Here is a 28000-nt window from a genome sequence, read left to right as displayed (position 1 = left end):
CTTTGGTTGTGTTGTGGGTGATTGTCCTTAGTGTCATTGTTCTGTGTTAGTTGACACAAGTATAAGCTGTTTTCGGTTTTCGTTACGTTTTTGTAGTGTTTTGTGTTTTGATTCGTGTTACGTTGTTTTATTAAACATGGATCGCAATATACACGCTGCAGTTTGGTCCGACTCTCCTTCACCATATGAAAACCGTTACAGCTCGACTGAGGGACCTTACAAATAATTGTATGTTTGGGGTACAGAGATGAGGTAGTCATTTAAAATAATCTTAAACACTATTATTGCACGCAGAGTGAGTCAATGTAACTTATTATGTGACTTCTTAAGTAAATGTGTAGTCCTGAACTTATTCAGGCATGCCATAACAAAGGAAATGAATACTTATTAACTCAAGACATCTCAGCTTTAAATGTTTTATTCATTTGTAAACATTAAACAAAAACGTGGAAAAAGTCAAGGGGTGTGAATACTTTCTGAAGGCACTGTATGATACCATAGAATTATCAGCATATACAGTGGGGCAAAAAAGGTATTTAGTCAGCCACAAATTGTGCATGTTCTCCCACTTAAAAAGATGAGAGAGGCCTGTAATTTTCATCATAGGTACACTTCAACTATGACAGACAAAATGAGAAAAAAATCCAGAAAATCACATTGTAGGATTTTTAATGAATGTATTTGCAAATTATGGTGGAAAATAAGTATTTGCTCAATAACAAAAGTTTATCTCAATACTTTGTTATATACCCTTTGTTGGCAATGAGAGAGATCAAACGTTTTCTCTAAGTCTTCACAAGGTTTTCACACACTGTTGCTGGTATTTTGGCCCATTCCTCCATGCAGATCTCCTCTAGAGCAGTGATGTTTTGTGGCTTTTGCTGGGCAACATGGACTTTCAACTCCCTCCAAAGATTTTCTATGGGGTTGAGATCTGGAGACTGGCTAGGCCACTCCAGGACCTGGAAATGCTTCTTACGAAGCCACACCTTCGTTTCCCGGGCGGTGTGTTTGGGATCATTGTCACGCTGAAAGACCCAGCCACGTTTCATCTTCAATGCCCTTGATGATAGGAGGTTTTCACACAAAATCTCACGATACATGGCCCCATTCATTCTTTCCTTTACACGGATCAGTCGTCCTGGTCCCTTTGCAGAAAGACAGTCCCAAAGCATGACGTTTCCACCCCCATGTTTCACAGTAGGTATGGTGTTCTTTGGATGCAACTCAGCATTCTTTGTCCTCCAAACACGACGAGTTGAGTTTTTACCAAAAAGTTATATTTTGGTTTCATCTGACTATATGACATTCTCACAATCTTCTTCTGGATCATCCAGCTCTCTAGCAAACATCAGACGGGCCTGGGCATGTACTGGCTTAAGCAGGGGGACACGTCTGGCACTGCAGGATTTGAGTCCCTGGCGGCGTAGTGTGTTACTTATGGTAGGCTTTGTTTCTTTGGTCCCAGCTCTCTGCAGGTCATTCACTAGGTCCCCCCGTGTGGTTCTGGGATTTTTGCTCACCGATCTTGTGATCATTTTGACCCGAGGGAGATTATCAGTGGTGTTGTATGTCTTCCATTTCCTAATAATTGCTCCCACAGTTGATTTCTTCAAACCAAGCTGCTTACCTATTGCAGATTCAGTCTTCCCAGCCTGGTGCAGGTCTACAATTTTGTTTCTGGTGTCCTTTGACAGCTGTTTGGTCTTGGCCATAGTGGAGTTTGGAGTGTGACTGTTTGAGGTTGTGGACAGGTGTATTTTATATGGATAACAAGTTCAAACAGGTGCCATTAATACAGGGGAGGATAGAGGAGCCTCTTAAAGAAGATGTTACAGGTCTGTGAGAGCCATAAATCTTGATTGTTTGTAGGTGACCAAATACTTATTTTCGACCATAATTTGCAAATAAATTCATTAAAAATCCGACAATGTGATTTCCTGGATTTTTTTCTTCTAATTTTGTCTGTCATAGTTGAAGTGTATCTATGATGAAAATTACAGACCTCTCTCATCTTTTTAAGTGGGAGAACTTGCACAATTGGTGGCTGACTAAATATTTTTTTGCCTCACTGTAAGCTGTAAATTACAGTGAGCCTACAGTGAACAGGGGTCATGTTGAGACCTCTGGACACCCTTCTAGGTCCAGACATGCTACAGGGATTCAAATTGCTGCACACAGAGCCCAAATGAACAACCCTCCTAACATATGGTAATTTCATGCTAAATTATGGATATATATTACACTTTTTCTCATCTACTGTGTTTTGTACAGAGAAAAAAGAAGAGGATGAGGGGAGTTCAGTGAGTTATGATAGTCTTGAATGCATTGGGACCTGGTTAGGTTGTAGGTTGGATGGGTATTAGTTTCTCACTCATTGGTTTTTTCTCGGCTCAATTGGGAGTAATTTTTGATTCATATCAGATTCAGATTTGTGCCGTTGAGAACCTTTTATCAAAGCCAACAGAACTCAAGTTGTGAAACTCCATTCCAACGTAGATAAACATTTCCCCTTCTCCAAAGACATAATCACTGTTCTTCTATCTGAAGAACCCCAACTCAAATATTACAGTTAGTCAATGAGACATAATTGTAGCATCTCCCTTACACAGCATGGTGTTGATTTGAGCTCATTTCAACAATTCTTTGTCAACTTATAGACTAAATGTATTAGCTTGCAAACCCTGTGTGTTTTTTATTAACAACAGTGATGATTGAACTAAGTGATGGCCTGTTAACCCTTTACACTCATAGGAATTGGCCTATATGGATAGGCCATGTCATGAGTGCATTCAGTTTCGTGGTTCACAGCAAATTTTCTTCACAATCAAACAGACTCATTCTGTTCAGGACAACCCAGGGTGTAATGCCATGTCATCTAGTATGAGTGTAAAGGGCTACCATGCTAAATTACTTTACAGTCTGACAGTATTGAACATACTGAAATGGCACTCAATACCCACACAATTTATGTTTACCTTTTGAATGGTTGAATATTGTTTTCATCAATTGCTGTGATTGTGGGATTTAAGCATACTGTACTGATGTTGTCATCTTTCCTTTTCTGTTTATCTTTCAGTTTGCAGTCTACTAATTATTTGTAATTATGTTCCAGCCCCCTGACCATCCATTCTGAAATAATTACCCTGCGGCTGAATCTAGTTGATGATCCCTGCTATAGACCAGCTATAGGACCATATTTCACAAGTAGGAGGGTCGCTGTGAGGGTCAGTGTCTACATACTGAATGTGATGGAAAGGCTTTGCTGTAATATAGAGCAGTTCCATGGTTATTTCAGCGGTGCTGCTGCATGGTGAGTCTGTGTTGTTGCTGCATGTGACTGGAAAGCTGCATGTTATGGTGGAGTGGTAAATATGAGCAAATTTCAACAATGACATTAAGCTGTCAGGGAAGGTCTGTTCACATTTTCCACTGAAATGGGCGGAGGAGGAGGGAGGGGTTTTTAAAATGTCAACACTCGACCATGGGCACTGTCAAGAGTTGGGCTGGGTGTATTTGTGTTTCTGTCTGCTTGAGTGTCTGTATGTCTCTATTTAACTAAGCTTTTGTGTGTGTTTGTCTGTGTTTGTATCTTAGAATGTTTTTGTAACCTGTCCATGTGTGTGTGTGTGTGTGTGTGTGTGTGTGTGTGTGTGTGTGTGTGTGTGTGTGTGTGTGTGTGTGTGTGTGTGTGTGTGTGTGTGTGTGTGTGTGTGTGTGTGTGTGTGTGTGTGTGTGTGTGTGTGTGTGTGGCATAACTGGAGATGTCTGTCAGAGAGCTGTCATCCTCTAGGTGCACTGGGCATGTCTGTCCTCTCCAGATGTCTGGGCTGTGATTAGATGTCTAGCATGTCAGCCTCATCACGAACAGACAGTGCGAAGCCACTTTGGGGAGATTTAATTGCATTACGGGATGCAAGAGAGAAGGCATCTCCGGGGAGGGAGAAGTCACGATTACCTGCATGGCACTGGGCTTCTGACACGATAGAGATCTGCTCAAACTCAAACTGAGTCCTTTTCAACCGCACATCTTATGTTAAATCTGTATTTTTATGTCTGAGATTTCATAGGAGTCCGAAGATGGCGATTTTGTTCTGTAATAGAAATGTCTGCAAGGTTGTTTGGGGGAAGGGGGTCGTTTGCCAAAGCTCGGATGTCAAACAAGTCTTTGTCCCTATTAAGAACTGTTTAAAAAGCACTGTTCACATTTAAGCATGCCCTCGGAGGGTAGGCGATGCTATTTTTGTATCTTTTACTATAACAAATCAGTGCCTCCAAAGCTGAAATCTGTCAAATATTATTATGTCTCTTTTTCTCCCTTTCCTTCTTAATGCCTAACCTCAAAAAGGAGATTAGAGCCATCAACACAATTGTTTTTGTGTCACAGAATTTCAGATCACGTTATTGGACTGTATGTTTTCACCTTGGTGTGTGTGTGTGTGTGTGTGTGTGTGTGTGTGTGTGTGTGTGTGTGTGTGTGTGTGTGTGTGTGTGTGTGTGTGTGTGTGTGTGTGTGTGTGTGTGTGTGTGTGTGTGTGTGTGTGTGTGTGTGTGTGTGTGTGTGTGTGTGTGTGTGTGTGTGTGTGTGTACAGTCCGTAAAATAACAGGAGACATTCATGGTCTGTGAATGATTCAACTTTCCTGAATCAGCTATCTACTGACAACCAGCCTGTTTTAAATAAGATTTATTTATTTCCATTTAGCTATTTCAGATGTCTGAATTCTCAGAACGAGCGTCACTCTTTTTGTTGCATTCTAAATGCTATTAATGGTGATAAGCTTTTGTCAAATGTGAAATGAGGCCTTTCATCTGTGTGGGGTCTCAGTGTTTTCTGGTGGCATGCAGACAGAGAGGTGCATGATTTCCAGAGGCATTGAACACTAGCATGGTCTGACTGGTAACCATACCAACAGTAAAACAAGTAATAGTTGCTCCTAACGGAGTGGATTTCATTATTTATAGCTGCCCAATTAGGCATGGTGCATAGTGTATTAGAGCAGAGCCATATACATCTATTTCATGATCCTAGTGAGATGAAGTAACAACAGGAAGTACAATCAGGCAGCAGGAAAGTAGACTCATATTGTGCTGTATGATCCTTATTTTGGTGAATATAACGTGCTTAGTTTTCTGTTACGGTTCCAACACACAACAGCTTGTTTGAAGTCGTTTTATTGCACCGCTAGAGACAGAAGAAGCCCCACCTCTACAGATGTTGTCATTAACCAGAACTTGCATAAGTCATTACTTTACATTTGTCTTTTTCCCTTTCTACCCATCCATTTGTTTTCTACCATCAATTAAATTGTTTCAGCTCCTCCAAGCACAGGACGCAGCCAGGAATGATATTACTGGAGCAGATTAGTGGAAAACCCCTTGGTGTTAACATATTCATTCTTCAGGTTATTATACAGGTGTACACTTCCCTCCATTCAAAGGTCCTAAATAGGGAAAATACAATTTTCTGTTAACGATCCAACAGATAATGCAATTAAGACTTTCTCTTGATGTTTCTCACTCTCCTAATAATGGCAAATCACCTTGTTGTGGAGGGGAATAGGGAGCTGGCCATTCTCAGTCTTTTTCATATGAATACAAATGTAAGCTCTCCGAAAGCCTCTTCACCCATTATGGTGCGGATGTGTGCTTTTACTCCGGTTACATTTTCCATACATGCAGAGATGTGATCCTTGTGGGTTTAAAGTGAGTTAAAACTGTGAAGTCCTGGCGTTTGCTGTCTCTTAAAATCGCAGTGCTAATTACAAAAGGGTTCTGAAGATTGAACCCAGGAATGGGATGTGCCAAGTGTGTTTTCTACCCTGTGTGGGCCAATGTCGTGCCACCCTGCAGACCTAGCACTGGACCCCAGGGTTGTTCTTCTGAGACAACATTATCCATCAGCACTGTGTGTATTTCATTTCTCTCCTTCTCCCCTCCTCACAGGTGGCAATCATCATTCCCCAATCAGTCACCATGCAGTCATCAATCAGAAGACACACCTCCTGTTTCCATTACCCAATCACATCCCCTTTCCTTTCCCTTTTGTTTGATGGTGGGAAATGGGGGTAGGTACCAAGGCAAGTTGCCCATGGGCATACATTACCTGTAGGAATACTTTGTCTAAATACCCTAGTTAGAACTGGGCGGACCACCCGCTGTATTTTTGGTTAGTTAGTTAGCTGTATTGAAGTAGGCTAGTCAAGCTTAGGGGTGTTTTGGGATATTTGTTTCATTCCTTGGGTCCAGCTCAGCCCCTTTTCCTGCCCCCCCGCGCCCCACCCCTTTACCGTGTGTTTAGAAATAAACCATGAGAGTTTGACAATAAACTAGTTGTCTGTGGTTCTTGTTCTCACTGTTACTTTTTCACTGTTATAATTTGCATGAGATATGTTACAGGTCTCGATACCATCCCCCCTAGACTGCCGGGCCAAAGGGATTCGTAACAACCACCCTCTCAGACTTGCCCAGGAAATGTTGCAATATTCCTCCCACCTTGGGATGGGAATGGACTGTGTGCTGGGGGAGATACTTGGTTAATCGCAGTTCTTTGTAACTGTGAGAAATATGGCCTGGTCTGTGCCTTATACATCACAGTACAGCTACAGAGGCTGGGCCTAACGGCCGTAAATCTGCCATGTGGCGTGTTGCATCGTTTCCAGGAACTTGTAAGGGATGTTTGGCTACAGCGCCAGGTGTTGACTCACTATGTGTGGACATTAGACTGTAATGGCACTACTTCCATAAGAACCAAACACTGGAGGGAGTCATTATTCCTTCCAGTCATACACATACCCTCATTATGGCTTGTTAAACAGTTCATCTAAATTCACCAAGACATTTTGGAGGACAATTAAATCAGCAGCACATCTTTCATTGCAGCTCGACTCATGGAGGATGTGAAAGTTAATCTAGGGGTGTGTGGACACAAAGACACAAACACAGGGCTTCATGATGAAAAAAAGTCAAAACGCTAGTCAGCCCTGCAGCCACACACACAGCAGTTGAGTCGGGTGGCTGTCTGGCTGTCAGCATTCTCATCCCAACAAAGATCCTGTCACGCTCAATGAAAGATATGAGCTGGATCTAACAGTCAGGCTAATGGCCCTTTTACGGCCCTCCCTGGTAATATCAGCTGGCACAGGCCTGCCCAACTCTGCCCATTCCATGTCGTCTTTGTCGACAGGGTTTTACTTACACCACCATTGGATACGGGAGGAAACTTTATGGGGCATCTGCTATTGTGGTATTGTTATGTCTCTATTCAGTGTAATTGATTCAGACCTGGTGAAGGTTAAACCGTTTAAAGTCAGTCCTTTGGAGCAGGATTTACATAGACCCATTGGTCTGTCTAGCAGCCCAGCCCTGATGGTTATTGATATCCTACTTGTTCCTGTTGAAGAGATCAATTGAAAGGCATTCTTCATAATGCTATTCTGCCACCCCCTGGGCTCACCTAGATCATACACGTAGCAGAATCCTTTGGCATGAAGGCTATTGTTGAGGCATTTTGTCTGAGAAATCTTCTGACGAACGTCTGCAGCATTGACAACAATAGATACATGTAGAGCAGAATAGGGGGGAGTTATAAACAAGCTCCAGTTTCTCCACCCAGGGCTCTAAGCAAGCACACAGCAGGGAGTGTGACATTATGACTCTGTGCAGCTGCTCCACACAAACTGCCAGGTACAGCGTTTGGGAAATGGAAAAAAAAGAAAGGTCTCTGTGAAAATGTGTGATGACAGCTATAGGTATTTGACTCCTCTCAGCAATAATTTCCTACTGAAACCTGTTTACCATCTTGTATTTTATTTTACCATACCTGTCTGCCCTTGACAAGGGATAAGGATGTGTTTTACTGAAATTAGTTTTTTTTTTCCCAACAGTGCTGTGCTGTTTGTGAATACTTGAAGAGAAATTCTAAAACAGAGACCTGCTGTTATTTGTGAGTTGGTGAGACTTCATTCACCACGTGCTGCTGCAGTGCAAGCTGTTTGTGGATCTCACATACCAAGACAGGTTTGACAGCCAGTCCCCAAAGAGAGGCTCACTCTCAGTTTAAATCTTTTATAGGCTGCAATATTTAGGAATTCTACACTGAGCTCTTTGAGGTAGGCCCCTCGTCTTTGAGGTGGGCCCCTCGTCTTTGCGGTAAACCCCGTCTTCTTTGAGTTGGGCCCCATTGTTGGTGGATCCCTGGCTATGAGGATCCATCGCAGCTGCTCTCTGCTAATACAGTCAAACAGCATCCACTCAGATGAATTGAGCACCACAAAAAATGAATGATTGATACAAACTTAAAACAGAAGCTGGGTGGAGCATGCTTAATTAACACATTTTGTTGCTTAATATGAGCAAGTTTTCCATTCTGAGGGATGTGATGAATGTGTGATCAAGCATACCAGACAGAGCTAGAAATAGCTATCTTGTAACATTTGTGTTAATTTGAGTTTAGTTTTTCTAGGGCTCCATTACACTTGAGCACAGATCACATGCAAACATAGTGCTTCTCTATGTTTGCATGGAAACAGCAGTGCACCCTGGGTAAGGCAGGCAGCAGGACTCAGTAAGATAGTAGGAGCCAGTGAGGCAGTAAGAGCCAGTGAGGCAGTAGGAGCCAGTGAGGCAGCAGGAGCCGGTTAGGCAGCAGGAGCCGGTGAGGCAGCAGAAGCCAGTGAGGCAGCAGGAGCCAGTTAGGCAGCAGGAGCCAGTTAGGCAGCAGGAGCCGGTGAGGCAGCAGGAGCCAGTGAGGCAGCAGGAGTCAGTTAGGCAGCAGGAGCCGGTGAGGCAGCAGGAGCCAGAGGCTTAGTGAGAGTGTTGAATAATGAATAGCATTATTAGTTTCCTGACTTGGTGGGGGAATAGAATGATGAATATGTCTCTCTGTGTGTGTGTATGGGAGAAAAAAGAAGTGTGAAGCAGTGACATTTCATCTTGGAGAGAGCAAGAGTGACGGTGGGGTGAGACAGGGGGCGGTGGTGGTTAAGGGGAGGTTAACCTAACGTATCAGGCGTAAAATAAAACGCCCAAGGGGAGATCCCACAAATGGTTTTCAGCAGAAAAGGAAGCTAGGTTGAATTAGCTGTCTCTCTGAAAACCGGATGCATCCGGTTGTTTGCAACTCCGCTAAGGGTGAGGGGAGAGAGGAGGTGGGTTCACGGAATTCACCACATGGTATTTGGTGGCGCTTCAGTGGGTTGGTACAGTACAGACTGCAGATGGGTGCCATATCAGGTGTAGGCCCCAGACGTCACAGCTGTCAAACACGCTCCTCCAGACCTTGAGGCTACACTCAGTACTGTACACTCATCTCTCTTCCCTCCCTGGCCCTCTCTCTGACATCTCATTTGTCCTTCTCTCATTTTCTCCACAACAGACTTCTGGCAACTCAGACGGACAGACATAACTTACAGAAAGCGTTCTGTTTTCCACAGCTAATAGCATTGATCAAGAAAAATAAGCTATGAAACACATACATGATATACTGTCACACCAAAAGTGTTGAGCAGTGACTAGACCTCTGACTTCTTCAGAATACATTAAACTGTATTTGGGGTGTCTGAATAAGATTGCTGATGTTACAGTTCTTGACTTTTATTTGAGGTTCAGCAGCCACTTTAGCTAAGAGAGAAAAGTACAAGAGCCCTCCCCTCGCTCTCTGCTTGGTCTGATAACTTTTCCACCAAACAGACAAGAATATATTTTTATGAAAGTTGCCCTTGCATGTGGTCTGAGCCCTGCAGTGGTAGTTTCGACTGTATGCTGTGAGGGGATAGCGTGGTAGTCTTACTGCAGACAGCAAAGTCCCCCTTGTCGTGCCCACTGGGCAAAAACTGGTTGAGTGTCACGCCTTGGTCTTAGTGTTTTGTGTTTTCTTTATATATTTGGTCAGGCCAGGGTGTGACATGGGTTTAATGTTGTGTTTCGTATTGGGGGTTTGTAATATTTGGGATTGCGGCTGAGTAGGAGTGTTGTATAGGCTTGGCTGCCTGAGGCGGTTCTCAATCAGAGTCAGGTGATTCTCGTTGTCTCTGATTGGGAACCGTATTTAGGTAGCCGGGGTTTCTCTGTGTATTTCGTGGGTGATTGTTCCTGTCTCTGTGTAGTTTCACCAGATAGGCTGTAATAGGTTTCACGTTCCGTTTGTTGTTTTTGTATATGTATAAGTTATTTCATGTGTCACTTTTTTCATTAAAGTCATGAGTAACCACCACGCTGCATTTCGGTCCGACTCTCTTTCTACAAACGAAGAACGACGTTCAATTGAGTCAATGTTTTTTTCCAAATCATTTAGATCAAAAGATGCTATGTGATGACATTGAAACAACGTGGAAAACGAATTGGATTTGCAAAAAAGTATTTAATGTAGGGTATTTTTTTATTTTTTTCACCCAACTTTTAACCTAAATCTAATGACATAGTGATATTTTTTGTTGATTTCACGTTGAGTTCACGTAAGTTGACAATTAGACCAAATGTAAATCAAAACTAGACATTTGCCCAGTGGGTAGGCTCTCTGTGATGCCAGACTGATGGAAATGGGTTCTGTTTTGGCAATTCCCCTCTAATGTGGGGGTGGCTAGCTGCAGAGATGGTCTAATTCGTACCAAGTTGGATACATCCTCTTGTTAGGCCTCCATTGTTAGTCATCTCTGGTCTTGGGGAAATGACATGGCACACTAGGCTATAGCCTATTAGGATCGTTTCAGATGTCTCTCAGGGATGTGCAGAAGGCACAAATGTGAAGTCTCTTGTCATGTGAATTTTGTTTTGTAGAAATTCACTACCATCCCTCTATGGAAGATATGTTGTGTATAGTTTATATGGCTGATGCAACAGATGTTCCCTTTCATTATATTTATTTTTAGATAAATATGTGAGCTTTGTAAATACAAAACAAATATCTTTGTATTATTCCAAAAAAGACATTTGTACTATTTGTATTCTTCAAACAATCCATTCTTGTTGCTTTTCCCTCAACTGTTATGGAGATAATTCCTTATTTGGCGGAGACACATCTCTCCTCCCTGCTATTTGGCCACTTGTCAGGATATGGCATCCATGGTCTACATGATATCATCTGGTATTCCAATATGATAAACTCATGCCAGTAAAGGGCATTGTGGGTAATACCTCAAGTGATCATGTAAATCAACAGTGCATGAGACCACACAAAAATACATATGGCATTAATGATCCCAGATTTGACTTCCAAGTGAAAGTCTGTATATAACGGAATAAATCATTGAATGTAAATCCAAAATAACCTTTCAAACAAATCTCTGCAATAATTTCCTTAATAGTCCAACCCACCAACCTCACTATAGTCTGATTCCGAGGCCTCTCATTGTTGCTGTAGAGTTCTGGTGACATTGTCAGCTGTGCTGTTATGACTGGAGGGAGCGGGCTCCACAACATCATTTCTCTGCCTTGGCTCATTAGGAAGACCTTGCCTGCAGCTTGCAGGTTCCTCCCATGCAGTCCCAGGGTTCTGGAGTGACTCTGTGCTCTCCTCTGGGACATACACTGTGATGTCTGTGATGCCCAGACAGCCCTGGAATCATTACCCATGTGACGTCTCTAATATCAGCCTGTCCTCTGTTGACTTAAGATCTGTTTCCAGGTCAGCATCCCTTCTGTTCTCTTTCCACTTGTCGACCACCATCTTAACCACCACTAGTCTACTTACATTTTACAGAGACCTTGGAATAAGTTTCGGTGTGAACTTGTGGACCCAGAAAAATGTATATGGCTGGCTTCCTTATGCTAATGAAAACTTCACTTATTATGCAGAGTTTTGTATTCTCCCCTCATACTCTCTCTCGCCTTCCTTCCAACCACCTCCCACTCTCTTTTCTCTCTCTTTTCTCTCTCTCACTCTCTTTCCCCTCCCACTCTCCATCTCTCCCTCCCTCCTTCCCTTCCTCCCTCCTTCCTCTTTCGCCTCTGTGTGTTAGTCAGTGGAGACCTGTTATCTGTATGCAAATGTTGTTGTTCTCCTAAGAAAGGGAGCTGGTTAACAATTCAGATCAGGCTCAATCTGTGGCTCTGCTGAGACGCACATTTCAAAGAGAGCAGGGATCCAGTCTCAGGGATGCATGTATCTTCTACCCACTCTGTGCACTCGTACTTCCACAAATATGCATCTACAAATACGCATCCCCCCATTCTGATGGCAGAGGAATCTGCAGACCCTCATACTGTATGTATCAGGTTTGTCTTTGGGCTTTAAATGAATGCCATTTTCAGGAACTGTCACTTTGACAATGCTATGGAATGGACGTTTTGTCCTTGTTTGGGGACGGTTTCAACCCAGCTTTTTCTCAATGCTCATGGAGGTCTTTATTTCCCATAGAAATGTAATCTACATTGAACAAAAATATAAACGCAACATGCAACAATTTCATAGGTTTTACTGAGATATAGTTCATATAATGAAAATCAGCCAGTTGAAATAAATTAATTAAACCACAATCTGCAGATGCAGATACCTTAAAAAGAGGTAGGGATCAGAAAACCAGTCAGTATCTGGTGTGTGACTATCATTTTCCTCATGCAGCGTGACATCTACTTCACATAGAGTTGATCAGTCTGTTGATTGTGGCCTGTGAATGTTGTCCCACTCCTCTTCAATGGCTGTGCGAAGTTGCTGGATATTGGTGGGAACTGGAACATGCTGTTATACATGTCGATCCAGAGCATCCCAAACATGCTCAATGGGTGACATGTCTGGTGAGTATGCAGGCCATGGAAGAACTGGGACATTTTCAGCTTCCAGGAGTTGTGTACAGATCCTTGCAACATGGGGCCATGCATTATCATGCTGACACATGAGATGATGGCAGCGGATGAATGGCATGACAATTGGCCTCAGGATCTTGTCACGTTATCTCTGTGCATTCAAATAGCCATCGATAAAATGTAATTGTGTTCGTTGTCCATAGCTTATGCCTGCCCATACCATAACCCCACTGCCACGTTGGAGGCAGCTTATGGTATAGTAATTAACATTCAATTCTCTGGCAACCACTCTGGTGGACATTCCTGTAGTCAGCATGCCAATTGCAAACTCCCTTAAACTTGGTGTTGTGTTGTGTGACAAAACTACACATTTTAGAGTTGCTTTTTATTGTCCCCAGCACAAGGTACACTTGTGTAATGATCATGCTATTTAATCAGCTTCTTGATGTGTCACACCTGCCACACTTAATGTTAGCTAGCTAGCCAATTCAAATAATGACCATATCATATAGCTTGAAACGTCTTAAATTGAGCTAATATGTATTCGTTATTACAAGAAAATAAACTAACAACAAGATAATTCTTTATAAGTGAATAGCTTACGGTTTTGAGTGTGACAAAATAAAAGCAGGGCATTCTACCTGAGAATTGTAGAACTTGGACACTCTCTTGTTGACATAACGTTACTTTATATCCTAATTTGAATTTGGTGCAGGTCATATTGTTCTTCACATTACCTACTCTGGTAAACGCACACTCAAAGTGTATTTGCCACATGTACAAGATACAGAAGGTGTAAACGGTACAGTGAAATGGTTACTTGCATAGTGGAGTCTGTAGCTAGCTAGCTAGATAAACAATTAAACATTATCCCAACTCATAACATTACTACCCTGCATGAATCTGCTGGTAGCTAAAGCTAACCAACTATCTAGGTTCAATGCTAGCTAGCTAACATTAGGCTATAATTAGCATTGCAAATGGCTCTGAGATACGAATAATATTACTACACAGATCATACACTTAATGTTAGCTGGCAAGCTAGCTAGCCAGCTAACATTTGCTAGCTAGCTAAAAGTACACTTTAACTTGCAATGAAAATTACTTTCTGACAAAATTAAAAACGTATAATATCTGAAAATGTAACTAGCTAGACTCTCTTACCCATATACGTTGATGAACGCTTCTCCCTCTCTGTCATGGATGCCACGGTTGCCCTTAGTTTAAAGATGTAATCCGGAGACAGGTGTTTTATACAACAGCTTTATTCTGTGTGTTTTCTTTTTGCATTATTTGAAATCAAATGCCAGAATATTCTCCATCTCTTTAGCTATCATACTCTACTTCCACCAGACATTCAATTGATTTCAAAACTCTGTCCCCCAGAAAGTGGAGCACATTAGCAACACCTAAGCAACAGTTCTTCATGATGTATTTCAAAATAGCCTTGTGAGCAGCGCATCATATTATAGAAAGAAGTGTGCTACATGGCAGACCAATCCGAACTCATCTCTCAGCATGTCCAGCCCATCTATTGTCTTAGCCAATCATGGCTAGCGGGAAGGTGCCTTATTTTTTCCCTGGCTAAACCAACTAGCCTCGTAATTTAAATGTTTTTATTAGTATTTACAGATTACATACAAGTTTGTTATTAAAGCACATGAAAGTTCTGATGTCCCAGAAGGCATTTCTGCCAAAAAAACGCATTTTCATTTAAAAAAATGAATGGTCAAATGCCTCTCCTGTAAAGTATTGACGCGCGACATATGCCTAGGTTCCTGAAACAAGTCACAAATTGTATACTAAAACTGAGTACAAAGCGAGACCTCCCGGCAATGTCTATTCATTGGTAAGCTTGGGGTTTACCTGAGTCACAAGTCACAATGAGTTGCATAACAAACACATTTTCTCTCCCTGATGACATCACTTCTCCTATAATAACTGCAGCAGGATCCATAATAATACACCAGAAATTGGAACAGCTTTAAAACATGAAAACTTCCCTTTAATACCCTATAAAATGGGGCATATTCTATTTCCACTCTCTAGCCAAGTCTAGACCTACTAATTATAGGCAAAATAAACAATGCCTCCGTGGCCTGTGAAACAGCTTAATCACACACTGTTCAAAAGCAAAGCTGTCATTACATCTCTCATCAACGCTGCTGTGCTGTATTCAGCCCAGAATGACTGGGCCCTAGCTGGCTAACACACTGCACTACTTACCATCCCATGGATTCAGTTCAGCAGCTCGAAACACTCAGTAACAAGACTGAGTCGATGGCCTTGGTGAGGGATTTGTTTAAGGATTGGAGAGGGCTGAACACAAATTAACACGTGTTTATGCATACCAAGACATTCGTACATTATTTCATGTGATGCTGACAGAGTAATTTAACTTGCGCTAGAGACTAACACGGGAGAGAGAAATTGCCATGTTAATACAGCATGGGTGTTTTCTATCCTTTAGCTGAAGGTACATTGTGAATGGATGTCAGATTTAATATTGCCAATTGAAAAATGTCCTCTCTCGCAGGAGAAACATACAGCATTTACCATAAACAGTAATTGAAAGATACTTTTGGTAAAATAGTGTATGTGGACACCTACACGTCGAACATGTCATTCCAAAATCCTGGGCATTAATATGGAGTTGGTCCCTCCTTTTCTGCTATAACAGCCTCCACTCTTCTGGAAAGGCTTTCCGCTAGATGTTGGAACATTGTTGCAGGGACTTGCTTCCATTTAGCCACAACAGCATTAGTGAGGTCGGGCACTGATGTTGGGCGACTAGGCCTGGCTCGTAGTCGGCATTACAATTCATCCCAAAGGTGTTTGATGGGGTTAAGGGCAGGGCTATGTGCAGGCCAGTCAAGTTCTTCCACACCGATCTCGACAAACAATTTCTGTATGGACATCACTTTGTGCAAGGGGGTATTGTCATGCTGAAACTGAAAAGGGCCTTCCCCAAACTGTTGACACAATGTTGGGAGCACAGAATTGTCTAGAATATCATTGTATGCTGTAGCATTAAGATTTTCCTTCATTGGAACTAAGGGGCCTAACCCGAACCATGAAAAACAGCAACATCAAACTTTACAGTTGGCAGTATATGCATTGGGGCAGGTAGCGTTCTCCTGGCATGTGCCAAACCCAGATTCGTCCGTTGGATTGCCAGATGGTGACGCGTGATTCATCACTCCAGAGAACACGTTTCCACTGCTCCAGAGTCCAATGGCGGTGAGCTTTACACCACTCCAGCCGACACTTGGCATTGTGCATGGTGATCTTATTCTTGTGTGCGTGCGGTTGTTCGGCAATGGAAACCCATTTCATGAAGCTCCCGACGAACAGTTCTTGTGCTGATGTTGCTCATTTAAAGGGATGTCCACATACTTTTGTATATATATTGTATATTGCGCTGCGTAGAGGTACACATTTTCACAAAGCCCAGAATATACTGTATGAAATACCTACCCATTGATTCTGTTTGTTGTGAAAAACTAGACTGATAGAGTGAAATATTGATCCATTGTTGCATTAGTCCATTAGTCCCTCAGTTTATCCTTGTCTAAGGTAGAAGAGCACATTGATTCTGTACAACTAAAGTCTATGCAGGATTACCCAAGCGCCTCTGTTTTCTGTTTTCCGTTCCGGTGGATCCTGTGTATCCATTAAACAAAGTTAGCCAAGTGGAATAAGCGCAGTGCAAGTGTTTACATTAGCTTTCATTAGTCTCCCCTCTCCCCTGTGTACCTCAACTGGGACTGAATATAATTAGAGTATTGCTGATCCACCCAAACCCAAACTCCACCAACCGCAACCTTACACACATATACTGAATATGAATACATGTATACCTAGCTGAGAGAATAGAACTCGGATACTACGTGGAATACATTTTCTTCAAACATCTGAACCTGTCTAGCTGTTTATTTCCAGATACTGTACATTTATTGAAATATGAAGCTTTTGGAGCGATATACAGCAAAGCCTCAGTATGGAGTTCTGTGATGTGTTCATTCACATTAGCAAACCGTAGGTTTCGCTCAAGTTAATTTCACGCACACTGTCTACTGAAATGGGATATGACAGGGATGTTAGTATGATAAAAATCTGACATGGCTAATGTATGCAGAATAATGCAGCATCTTGACTGTACAGTAGGTGCTATGTTATCGTCCCCATTATTGAAATGTACATTTAACTTTCATCGCTCTCATTTACCCTAGAAAGGTAACTCTACTGTTGCCTGTGTTTGGACTGCATTTGGAATGGCTTTTTTCATATGCTAATACACTATATCCACGGACTGAGTCCATTATGCCAGTGAAAATCAAACCCTTTATGTTATTTAAAAAAAAATCCATTCAGTTAAACACTAGCCCCACTATCTTCCCAACGAGCATTCAGAGGGAAAAAAAGGACAAATAAGAAGATAAAACAATTGTGTGAAAGTATTTTGAGGGAAATTGCAGTGTTGGAATTCTGTTGTTGTTTTCTCTCTTTTTAATGCGCATTGAGGAGATTGGAATTATGGTGTCTGTGTATTCCGCCTGGGGCAGCAGTTTTGGTCTTACATTCATTCATTTCAAGGAATTTAAGTCATAAATAGGACTGTCAAGTCACATCTCAGCAAGATAATGAGAAGGCTTGCTGTTCTTAACCTCTGTGTAATAGCCAGCAGTCACACTGGCCAGGTACCTGGGGAGCTGGAAAGGGCTGAGGGAGAGAAGGGGGTACAGAGGAGGGGGTACGGGGGGATTCCTTTGTATAGATACTGGGGATATTGCAGCGTAGTTCAACCACCAACCACACGAGGCACTATAATCTCATCTGTCTTCAAAAGTAGAGAATCTCCTTCAAGATTAGGGAAGTGAATAGATAACTGGTAATCAAAAACCATCATAATGGAAAAGGAAACAATTTGGTGACGAATTCCACCACCTACTGAATTCCAATTAACCCCTGTGTTCAGCTTTAAAGTAATAATATAATATAATAATATAAATAATAATAATAATATATGCCATTTTGCAGACGCTTTTATCCAAAGCGACTTACAGTCATGTGTGCATACATCCTACGTATGGGTGGTCCCGGGGATCGAACCCACTACCCTGGCGTTACAAGCGCCATGCTCTACCAACTGAGCTACAGAAGGACGTGTTTTGTGCATTGTGTTTTATCAGTGTGCTCCTTGTTTGCCTCCATGCCAGTACTAGCGTATGGAGAGTGCAGATATGAATGTGTTGCTGCTCTAGCACTGTAAATATTCTGTAGCAAATGTTTCCGAGGGGTTGATTTTTTTCCAGTCATTGTGTGAAAAAGAGGTTGAATGAGGAAATACAGCACCAACACATTTGGGCAATGTTTCTTTTAGTAATGCCAAGAGTGCCAAACATCAGAATATATCATTCCAAGCACATGCGAAGATTTGTTGCCACACTGTCTCCTCACCTTGAAAGGACTGGGAAATAATGTCTCAAACAGGGATCCTATTTTGCTTTTTTTCTCTCACCCTCATCTATGCCTTTTCTATCCATCTGAAATGTAGATCAATTCAACATCTTTGCTTTTTGCTTGTGTTCCAAGAGGCAATGATTAAAGTATATGACACTTACACAAACTCTAAATATGGCAATTAGAGGGAAGGCAAACACTCCTTACCACGAGATGGACCCGTGAACTGTTATTTTCTTTTCACATTACTTTGCTTCTGGTTATGGCTCTTTCCCAGTAGTTGTTCGTACTCTCTGCCATTGGTTGTGAATGTAATACATGTTAAGTGGTCTTTTGTGTGACACCAATGGAATTATTTATTTGCTCTTATTTGGCATTCATAAGACAGGGGAGAGGATTAGAAGCTATAGAGCATAACTGTGAAAAATGTATCTGTGCAGAAAGCGGCATTTCAAGTAAACCATTTTTCCATCTGCCTTTTCTCTTGGTTGGGTTGTGATAATAAGACTTAAGCCGGCCCCAGACACATTGTGACATATCCCATCTAGTAAAGGAAAATACACCATATAGCGAACAAAGAGGGATGGCATGGCACTGAATCCTATACTCCATGTTTGTAAAAATGTTTTGTACTTTAAATGACAAACACCATTCAACATTATGCAAATTGTAGAGCAATTTCCTCCCCAGAGTTACCAACATGGAGCACTGCATTGAGACTCCCTCTCTCTGATCTGTTTACCTTAGCTTATTCATTCACAAAGCACAATTCCCAAAGTCCACTTTAGGTCTTTCAGCCAATGTTAGACCAAAGAGCAACATATACACAAATCCATCTGTATCACTCCTCAACTCACTGTACCATTGCTTCAAAATGACTTGTGTTCACCTCACCTTGCAAAATGTTCCATGGCACGTACTTCTTTGTGATTTCACCAAGGAGAAGATATGATATCGCTGCTTTAGCCCACTATCTTATTTAAGCAGTGATCTGCTTTAGCTGTGCTGTCGCTGTATGTTTCTACCCCAGTAAGTATCTCTAGACACAGCTTGCTCCTTGATCTTAGACTATGTACACCGTATGCCTGGAGTGAGCTGGTGTCAGTAAGCTTCATTCACAACTCTGTACTGTTCACTTAACTGGGGGCCTTGCTCTTTTTCATTGAGTGTGTTATGTTCCCTGTTGACACTGAGCATGTAGGTGTATGTAGACACAGGTCTGTTTAGTCTGATTCACCGGCAGGCCCCAGCAGTGGTCAGAACCACCGTTTGATTGCTATTCATTTTCAAGCCATGCCTTTTTGATTCACCCCCCATCCCAGCCCAGCTAAATTGAATAAATGAAACATGCTCTTGTAGATTGTTGTTGCTTCCAGGAGATTAGGCTTTGAGTGGATTGGAAAAAGTTCATTAAGAAGTCTGCCTGACTGCAGGTCTCAATGCTTCAGATGTGCATTTTGCAGGAGCGAAAGGTTCTGAGCCAGAGATCGCATTTTGATACTTTGTGTGTCTGTTGAATTGGTCTATTTGGTAATTTTCTCATAACAACCTATATCGACTCTGCATAGCTATATAGGCGATGGTAAGCAAGATAAACCTTGATGAGAAAGTTGTGAATTGAAAATGAGCCATAAAAGGAAATATGTCTCAGGGTTAGAGGGGAAAGCACTCCCAGGGTGATTTCCCAGGTAATGGACCTTTTAGCATGGAAAACAGAGAGCAAGGGAATAGGGACTGCCATTAAATGGCTTCACTGTTGCTCTTTTGGGATGCATGGACTTAATCAGATATATTTCACAGATGTCATCTTTTATATATGGGTACACATTGATCTTCAGTGTTACAAGTCCCTAATTGGACAGAACCATGTGGGGTAGGCCCAGAATGAGAAGCAGATAAAATATGATTCTCCCTATAATTGATCCGGGCCTTGCTGCCATCACAACACTCAGAGGACTTGTTGAAGCCAAACACTGTACGTATCTAGAAGTTACTAACTGGTATTAGGCTTATGTGTTTCTTTTGATACTAATCTTGGCACCCAGAACCAAATCTTGCATTCATATAGCATACATAATGTCTTTAATATAACAGTGTCGGGAAAATAGTGTGCGATCTTGATGTGACAGCAAGCCATTCTCTGAATTCTTTAGTAAGCTAGAGCATCATATATGATACATTATGTAACTAATTAGCGATGTCTTCAGAAATATAAATCACAATATTTTTGGAATGCTTTGATGATTTTCTACAACTTCAATGTGTTTCTATGGTAACATACGTTCATACTTAATGCTGTAGGCCTATATGACATGGTAAGACTCCCAATTACATCCTTAAAGATTTTCCGTTTGCAGCCCTGAAGCTGAGACTACATTGAATTATTTTATCCATAGTGTATTTTTCATGTGGTACGGATTAGAGGTCGACCGAATAATCGGAATGGCCGATTAATTAGGGCCGATTTCAAGTTTTCATAACAATCGGTAATCTGCATTTTTGAACGCTGATTATGGCCAATTATATGGCAGGCTGACCACCTGTTACGCGAGTGCAGGCAGCAAGGAGCCATGGAAAGTTGCTTGCTAGCATTAAACTTATCTTTTAAAAAACAATAAATCATTACATAATCACTAGTTACCTACACATGGTTGATGATATTACTAGTTTAACTAGCTTGTCCTGCATTGCATATAATCAATGCAGTGCCTGAAACTGTGTCACTTCTCTTGCTGTCAGTGTAAGCAGAGTCAGGGTATATGCAGCAGTTTGGATCGCCTGACTCGTTGCGAACTGCGTGAAGACCATTTCTTCCTAACAAAGACCAAATTTATTTGCCAGAATTATACATAATTATGACATAACATTGAAGGTTGTGCAATGTAAGAGCAATATTTAGACTTAGGGTTGCCACCCGTTCCATAAAATACGGAACGGTTCCGTATTTCCCTAAAAGAATAAACATTTTGTTTTCGAAATGATAGTTTCCGGATTTCACCAAATTAATGACCCAAGGCTCGTATTTCTGTGTGTTTGTTATATGATAATTAAGTCTATGATTTGATATTTGATAGAGCAGTCTGACTGAGCGGTGGTGGCAGCAGCATGCTTGAACTCCCAAGATTAGGATGGCAATACTATAGTGCCTATAAGAACATCCAATAGTCAAAGGTCTATGAAATACAAATGGTATAGAGAGAAATAGTCCTATAATAACTACAACCTAAAACTTCTTAAGTGGGAATACTCATGTTAAAAGGAACCACCAGCTTTCATATGTTCTCATGTTCTGAGCAAGGAACTTAAACGTTAGCTTTTTTTACATGGCACATATTGCACTTTTACTTTCTTCTCCAACACTGTGTTTTTGCATTATTTAAACCAAATTAAACATGTTTCAATATTTATTTATGTATATATATTAAGTTAAAATCAAAGTGTTCATTGTTCACTCAGTTTTGTTGTAATTGTCATTATTACAAATATATATAAAAATTGTCTGATTAATCGGTATCAGATATTTTTGGGTCCTCCAATAATCGGTATTGGCATGGACAAATCATAATCGGTCGACCTCTAGTATGGATTAAATATGTCTACCTCAAAATAAATGCTAGAACACCCCAATAGGCTCTCGCTAGCTCATACTTTTCTCTGCCCACTTCCTTGCTTGTTCTACCCACTATGATTAATTTGCTCCCATTGGAAATGACAGGCTGTGGTCTATCTTGGGTTAGTTGTAAAAAATATTTGGTAGCTCTGTGTTCATACCTCCAAGACAGCCCAGTTTGTTGATCTGTTCTCTGTTTTGTTCTCTCTGTCTTCCAGGTTTCTTAAGTACTGGGGACCAAGCTTCCAAGGGAAACTATGGACTCCTTGATCTGATCCAAGCTCTGCGCTGGACTAGCGAGAATATTGCTTTCTTTGGTGGTGACCCTTTACGAATAACTGTTTTTGGATCAGGGGCTGGCGCCTCCTGTGTTAACCTCCTGACCCTGTCCCATTATTCTGAAGGTAACCGTTGGAGCAATTCAACCAAAGGTATAATGCAGAGGTTGCAACTTTTGAACATTTTTGGTGTCGCATGCCACCTTCATTACTGTGTGATTTGAGTTGATGTGGGTATTTTGTTCTGGAATGGCTGTATAAGGAAGGGTGCTGTTGATTATGTGATTTGACTTGCCACTGGACCTTATATTGTGTAAAACTCTTGATTGTTTACTAACCCAGGGAGAAGGTTAAAGTTGACTAAAGCAGTGATCTGATGTTATTCCATACCAGAATACCAGACACAGCCCCATTTGATTTGGATTGTATCACTCTCTCATCTCCTAATCCACATTCCCAAGGGAGCCCCAGTAAATGTTACCATGTCAGTGTATCGCTTCCTCTAATCTTATTGTCTTCAGAGATTAATTCCACAAAGTATTAATATTCATACCACAGTGTGAAACACCATTCAGACGCAGTACGACAAATCCTAGTCACTGCTGCCAATGCAGGTGAATGACAACACTTTTACATCGAACAAGATTTGACAGCACAGTGATATATAATCCTTTCCTATGATTTCCTCTGAGCCATCACCACAGGGTCTCTGAGGGCTCTGCTCCTACAAATTTGTAACAATTTCCAAAGTGTATATTGAGATACACATAATAATAATAATAATAATTTATCGATCTATTCATTACATAAATGATCTCAAAGTGCTTTAAAACAACACAAAAAATACAAGCAATTTAGAAAATGACAACCACAACATAATTGATGGAAGGTCATGAGACGTTTGGAAAGTTAATTGCTTGAGTGATCATCGGAGGGAGGTGGTCAAAGGGGGAGAGCAAGCAAAGATGATCTCTGCAGCAAGTTCAGGGGCAGGCAGCACGGTGTCATCAAGGTGTCTCGCCGTCCTTGCTGTCAGTGTGGCTTTTCCAGTTCATGGACTCTGTAGCAGGTGTAGCTAGGCTTCACTACTACCAATATGAAGCACCCACTTGGGTGAAGCTAAGTCACGTAGCGCCAGAAAGCACACCATATTTCAATGATAATTAAAGAGTAGCCTTGTAACTTAGTACTCCTTAGGATCCTCATCACTGCATACCTCTGCCGTCTTGCTTTCGGGCTTCTCTTCATCCTCAACCTCCTGACACACATTTTACATTTACATTTGAGTTATTTAGCAGACAATCTTATCCAGAGCAACTTACAGTTAGGGCACTCATCTTAAGATAGCTAGGTGGGACAACCACATATCACGGTCATAGTAAGTACATTTTCTTCCTCAATAAGGTCGCTATAATCAGTCAGAGCTAGTAAGAGGGGGATTTCAAGTGGCGGGGAGAGTCAAGTGCGGTGAGGTGTTGGGTTGTGGGATTAAGATACTCTTTGAAGAGGTAGTGTTTCAGATGTTTTAGGAAGATGGGCAGGGACTCTGCTGTCCTAGCTTCAGGGAGACGCTGGTTCCACCATTTAGGTGCCAGGACAGAGGACAGCTTGGACTGGGCTGAGTGGGAGCTGCCCTCTCGTAGGGGTGGAAGGGCCAAGAGACCAGAGGTGGCAGAATGGAGAACTCGGGTTGGGGTGTAGGGTTTGAGCAAAGCCTGAAGGTAGGGAGGTGCACCTGCTCCATATGTAAGTACTGGAAGCTAGTGGAGTGTGCGGAGGAGCGTGGTGACATGGGAGAACTTGGGAAGGTTGAACACCAGGCTGCACCGTTCTGGATAAGTTGCAGGGGTTTGATGACACAAGCGGGGAGCCCAGCCAACAGTGAGTTGCAGTAGTCCAGATGGGAGATGACAAGTGTCTGGATTAGGACCTGCGCCTCTATTGATGTTGTAGAGCTTGAACCTGCAGGAGCGAGTCACTGCTTTGATGTTTGCAGAGAACGACAGGGTGTTAACAGTCCAGGGTCACGCCAAGGTTATTTGCACTCTGGGAGGGGGACACCGTGGAGTTGTCAACTGTAATGGAGAGGTCTTGGAGTGGACAGGCCTTCCCCAGAAGGAAGAGTCTTGTTGAACTTGAGGTGGTGGGCCGACATCCAAGCTGAGATATCTGCCAGGTATGCAGAGCTGCGTGTCACCACCTGGGTGTCAGAAGGGGAGAAGGAGAAAAGTAGTTGTGTCATCCTCACAGCAATGATAGGAGAGACCATGTGAGGATATATATGATGGAGCCGAGTGTGCGTAGAAACTAGCTCTGGGGGACACCAGTAGTGAGAGTATGTGGTGCAGACACAGATCCTCTCCATGTCACCTGGTAGATCCTGAGATGCCCAGCCTTGAGAGGATGGAGAGGAGGATCTGATGGTTCACAGTGTCAAAGGCAGCAGATAGATCTAGGAGGATGAGAACAGAGGAGAGGGAGTCAGTTTTGGCAGTGCAGAGAGCCTCCGTGACACAGAGAAGAACAGTCTCGGTTGAGTGACCCATCTTGAAGCCTGACTGGTTAGGGTCAAGAAGATAGTTCTGAGAGAGATAGCAAGAGAGTTGGTCAGAGACAGCACACTCAAGTGTTTTGAAAAGAAAAGAAAGAAGGTATACAGGTCTATAGTTTTTGACGTGTCAATTGTTGGTTTCTTGAAGAGGGGAGCGACTCAGGCTATTTTGAAGTCAGAGGGGACGCAGCAAGTGGTCAGAGATGAGTTGATAAGGGAAGTGAGGAATGGGAGAAGGTCTGGAGAAGGAGATGGGGGTTGAGCGGGCAGATTGTCTGGCGGCTGGACCTCACTAGTCGCATGATTTCATCTGGAGAGAGAGGGGAGAAGAGGTCAAGGCATAGGGTTGTTCTGTGTGAGTGGGACAAGTGTACTCAATAGGCTGAGTGAATGAGGAGCGGGTGTCATCAACCTTCTTTTCAAAGTGTTTGATGGCTGGCATTCGAATCAAAACAATTGCCTGCTAGCCAGATTACATTAGATGGCTAGCCAAACAAAGAAATGACATGCCAGCTTCAGTTGAGAAACTTGGTGGTCGATTCTGATGATATTATTTAGCTATATTAATTGTTCATTCATAAAACAAAAAGTTTGCAGGGAAAAATGCCAAAAATGTATTAATTATACAAATATTTACAAAATGTACAGGAGCTTTCTGCCTAGACGACCTTACGGTGCCATAGCAACCACATACACTGTAGCTGATGGGAGTTACAGTGTTACACAAGCTCATCACCTTAAGGAATCACATTGCACCGTAATCTGAATCTTAATTTCCGTCTTCTTCGGAATGTACATTTGTGGGTTAGATCGAAAGATTTCATATCAACATGTTTGAAAATGTGATGGTTAAAACAAGTTTTCGTTAACTTATTAGAATGATAAAAATACATGTTTACATGAAAATACATGTGATTTCTTGTCTATAAAAAACTTAGCAAATCATCAACAAGTCAAAACTGAGTCCATGGGCTGTCATGGTAACACAGACTAGTTACCACTTTTTACCTCTCTTTCTTTCTCCATCTCATTCTTTATCATCCCATTCTACATGGTGTCTTCCTACAGTACCTAGCTTATGTGGTGTGTGTCACGTGTATTTGATCACATCATATATTATGACAGAAAGTTTTAATGAGCACTGTGCACCCTGTGCGAGAAAAGGATACAGAAAATGTTTTATGGCAAGGTACATGGATAGTTCATTATAAAAGCACTAGTATACAGTATAGTATGAGTATGTAATATCATGATAATTCCTGTGTAAAATGGCGTAACATGTTTGTCTTCAAACCTTGGCAAACAAACACTGAAATAGCAAGTCTGTCTGTTTGTAAAGCCCTAATCACTGCTAACGATGCAGATGTCTGTCAAGGCAATGGATAAATGTTTCCCTCTGCTCTCCCAGGAATGGCACAATAAACTAATCCAGACAAATTGACTTTTACATGTTTAAGGTTTTGAGGAGAGTTCTCTATTGCCAGCAAATGTAATAGCTGCATTAATGTCAAAGTAATCAATATAAAAATGTATTCAACTGTTATAGTAAAAGTAGGCTGTTTATCAGTGAAATTATGAAAATTATATACTGTTCAAGGGCACATTTTGATGTAAGTGTGAATACACATCACACTACGTTTAGATGTGTTAAGTCATGACATAGTTTCAGTGGTAGATGCATGTCATGTGTGTAATGCATTGTGATTCTATGAGGCGTTTTCTCACTCTGGTGGGCTTCTATCTTGTCTCTCTGCAGGACTTTTCCAGAGAGCTATAGCACAGAGTGGAACTGCGTTGTCCAGCTGGGCCGTCAGCTTCCAGCCTGCTAAATACGCTCGCATGTTGGCCAAGAAAGTGGGCTGCAACCTGAAAGACACGGTGGACCTGGTGGAGTGTCTGCAGAAGAAGCACTACAAGGAGCTGGTGGATCAGGACATCCAGCCTGCACGGTACCACATCGCCTTCGGGCCTGTTATTGACGGTGACGTCATCCCAGACGACCCTCAGATCCTCATGGAGCAGGGCGAGTTCCTCAACTATGACATCATGCTGGGCGTCAACCAGGGCGAGGGCCTGAAGTTTGTGGAGCTTATCGTAGACAACGAGAACGGCGTCCAGGCCAATGATTTTGACTACGCCGTTTCCAGCTTCGTGGACGACCTGTACGGTTACCCGGAGGGAAAGGATATTCTGCGGGAGACCATAAAATTCATGTACACGGACTGGGCTGATAGACATAACCCAGAGACCAGAAGGAAGACCCTACTAGCCCTGTTCACGGATCACCAATGGGTGGCTCCGGCTGTGGCCACAGCAGACCTCCACTCCAGCTTTGGGTCGCCAACGTACTTCTATGCCTTCTACCACCACTGCCAGACAGACCAGGTGCCCCCCTGGGCAGACGCTTCCCACGGTGACGAGATCCCCTATGTGTTTGGCCTGCCCATGATTGGCCCCACAGAGCTGTTCCCCTGTAACTTCTCCAAGAATGACATCATGCTCAGTGCTGTGGTGATGACCTACTGGACTAATTTTGCCAAAACTGGGTACGTGTAATACTGAGACCTATTTTAAATGTTGTGTATATGCGTGCATGCGTGTCATACTTACACATTTCTATAGTTCATGAATTTAGTACCATTTTGGTTGTGTTCTTTTTTATGTTTTTAAAGCTTGGACAGAATATCAATGTCATTGTCTCATCCAATATTCTGTTAATGCTGTTAATTAATGACAATGACAGTTTCCATGAGAGTGCAATTCTCGAAAGGAAAACATTTGAATCCTATTTTGCATTTCCTTTAAGCATGTACTGTAGTCATGGAAATAATTGTTTTTTTTGGAACATAATGGGGACAATGGCTTTTCCCCTCTGCAGTCAAAGAGCCCAACGGGACCATCGGGATACTATTGATCTACATACTGTACCAGTCAAAAGTTTGGACACACCTACTCATTCAAGGGTTTTTATTTATTTTTACTCTTTTCTACATTGTAGAGTAATAGTGAAGACATCAAAACTATGAAATAACACATATGGAATCATGTAGCAACCAAAAACGTGTTAAACAAATCTAAATGTATTTTATATTTGAGATTCTCAAAGTAGCCACACTTTGCCTTGATGACAACTTTGCACACTCTTGGCATTCTCTCAACCAGCTTCACAAGGTAGTCACCTGGAATGCATTTCAATTAGCATGTGTACTTTGTTAAAAGTTCATTTGTGGAATTTCTTTCCTTCGTGCATTTGAGTTAATCATGAAGGTAAGTCAATGCGGAACATTTCAAGAACTTTAAAAGTTTCTTCAAGTGCCGTCACACAAACCATGAAGCACTATGATGAAACTGGTTCTCA

At 42.0% G+C, this 28000-nt stretch overlaps 1 protein-coding gene across 3 annotated transcripts in view; it reads left to right on the top strand.

Moving 5' to 3' along the window:
- The window catches only part of LOC123996923 (neuroligin-1-like), a 277027-nt gene that overhangs the window by 240143 nt on the left and 8884 nt on the right, over nucleotides 1-28000 (top strand). For all 3 annotated transcript variants that reach the window (XM_046300769.1, XM_046300767.1, XM_046300768.1), the window contains 2 exons: nucleotides 22032-22244; nucleotides 26399-27188. In XM_046300769.1, the coding sequence (XP_046156725.1) occupies nucleotides 22032-22244; nucleotides 26399-27188 (1003 nt within the window). The remainder of the gene's footprint in view (nucleotides 1-22031; nucleotides 22245-26398; nucleotides 27189-28000) is intronic.

The sequence above is a fragment of the Oncorhynchus gorbuscha genome, linkage group LG15 (assembly GCF_021184085.1).
Source record: "Oncorhynchus gorbuscha isolate QuinsamMale2020 ecotype Even-year linkage group LG15, OgorEven_v1.0, whole genome shotgun sequence".
Lineage (NCBI taxonomy): Eukaryota > Metazoa > Chordata > Actinopteri > Salmoniformes > Salmonidae > Oncorhynchus > Oncorhynchus gorbuscha.
The sequence above is the reverse complement of the archived record's forward strand: the minus strand, read 5'-3'. Positions and strand labels throughout refer to the sequence as shown.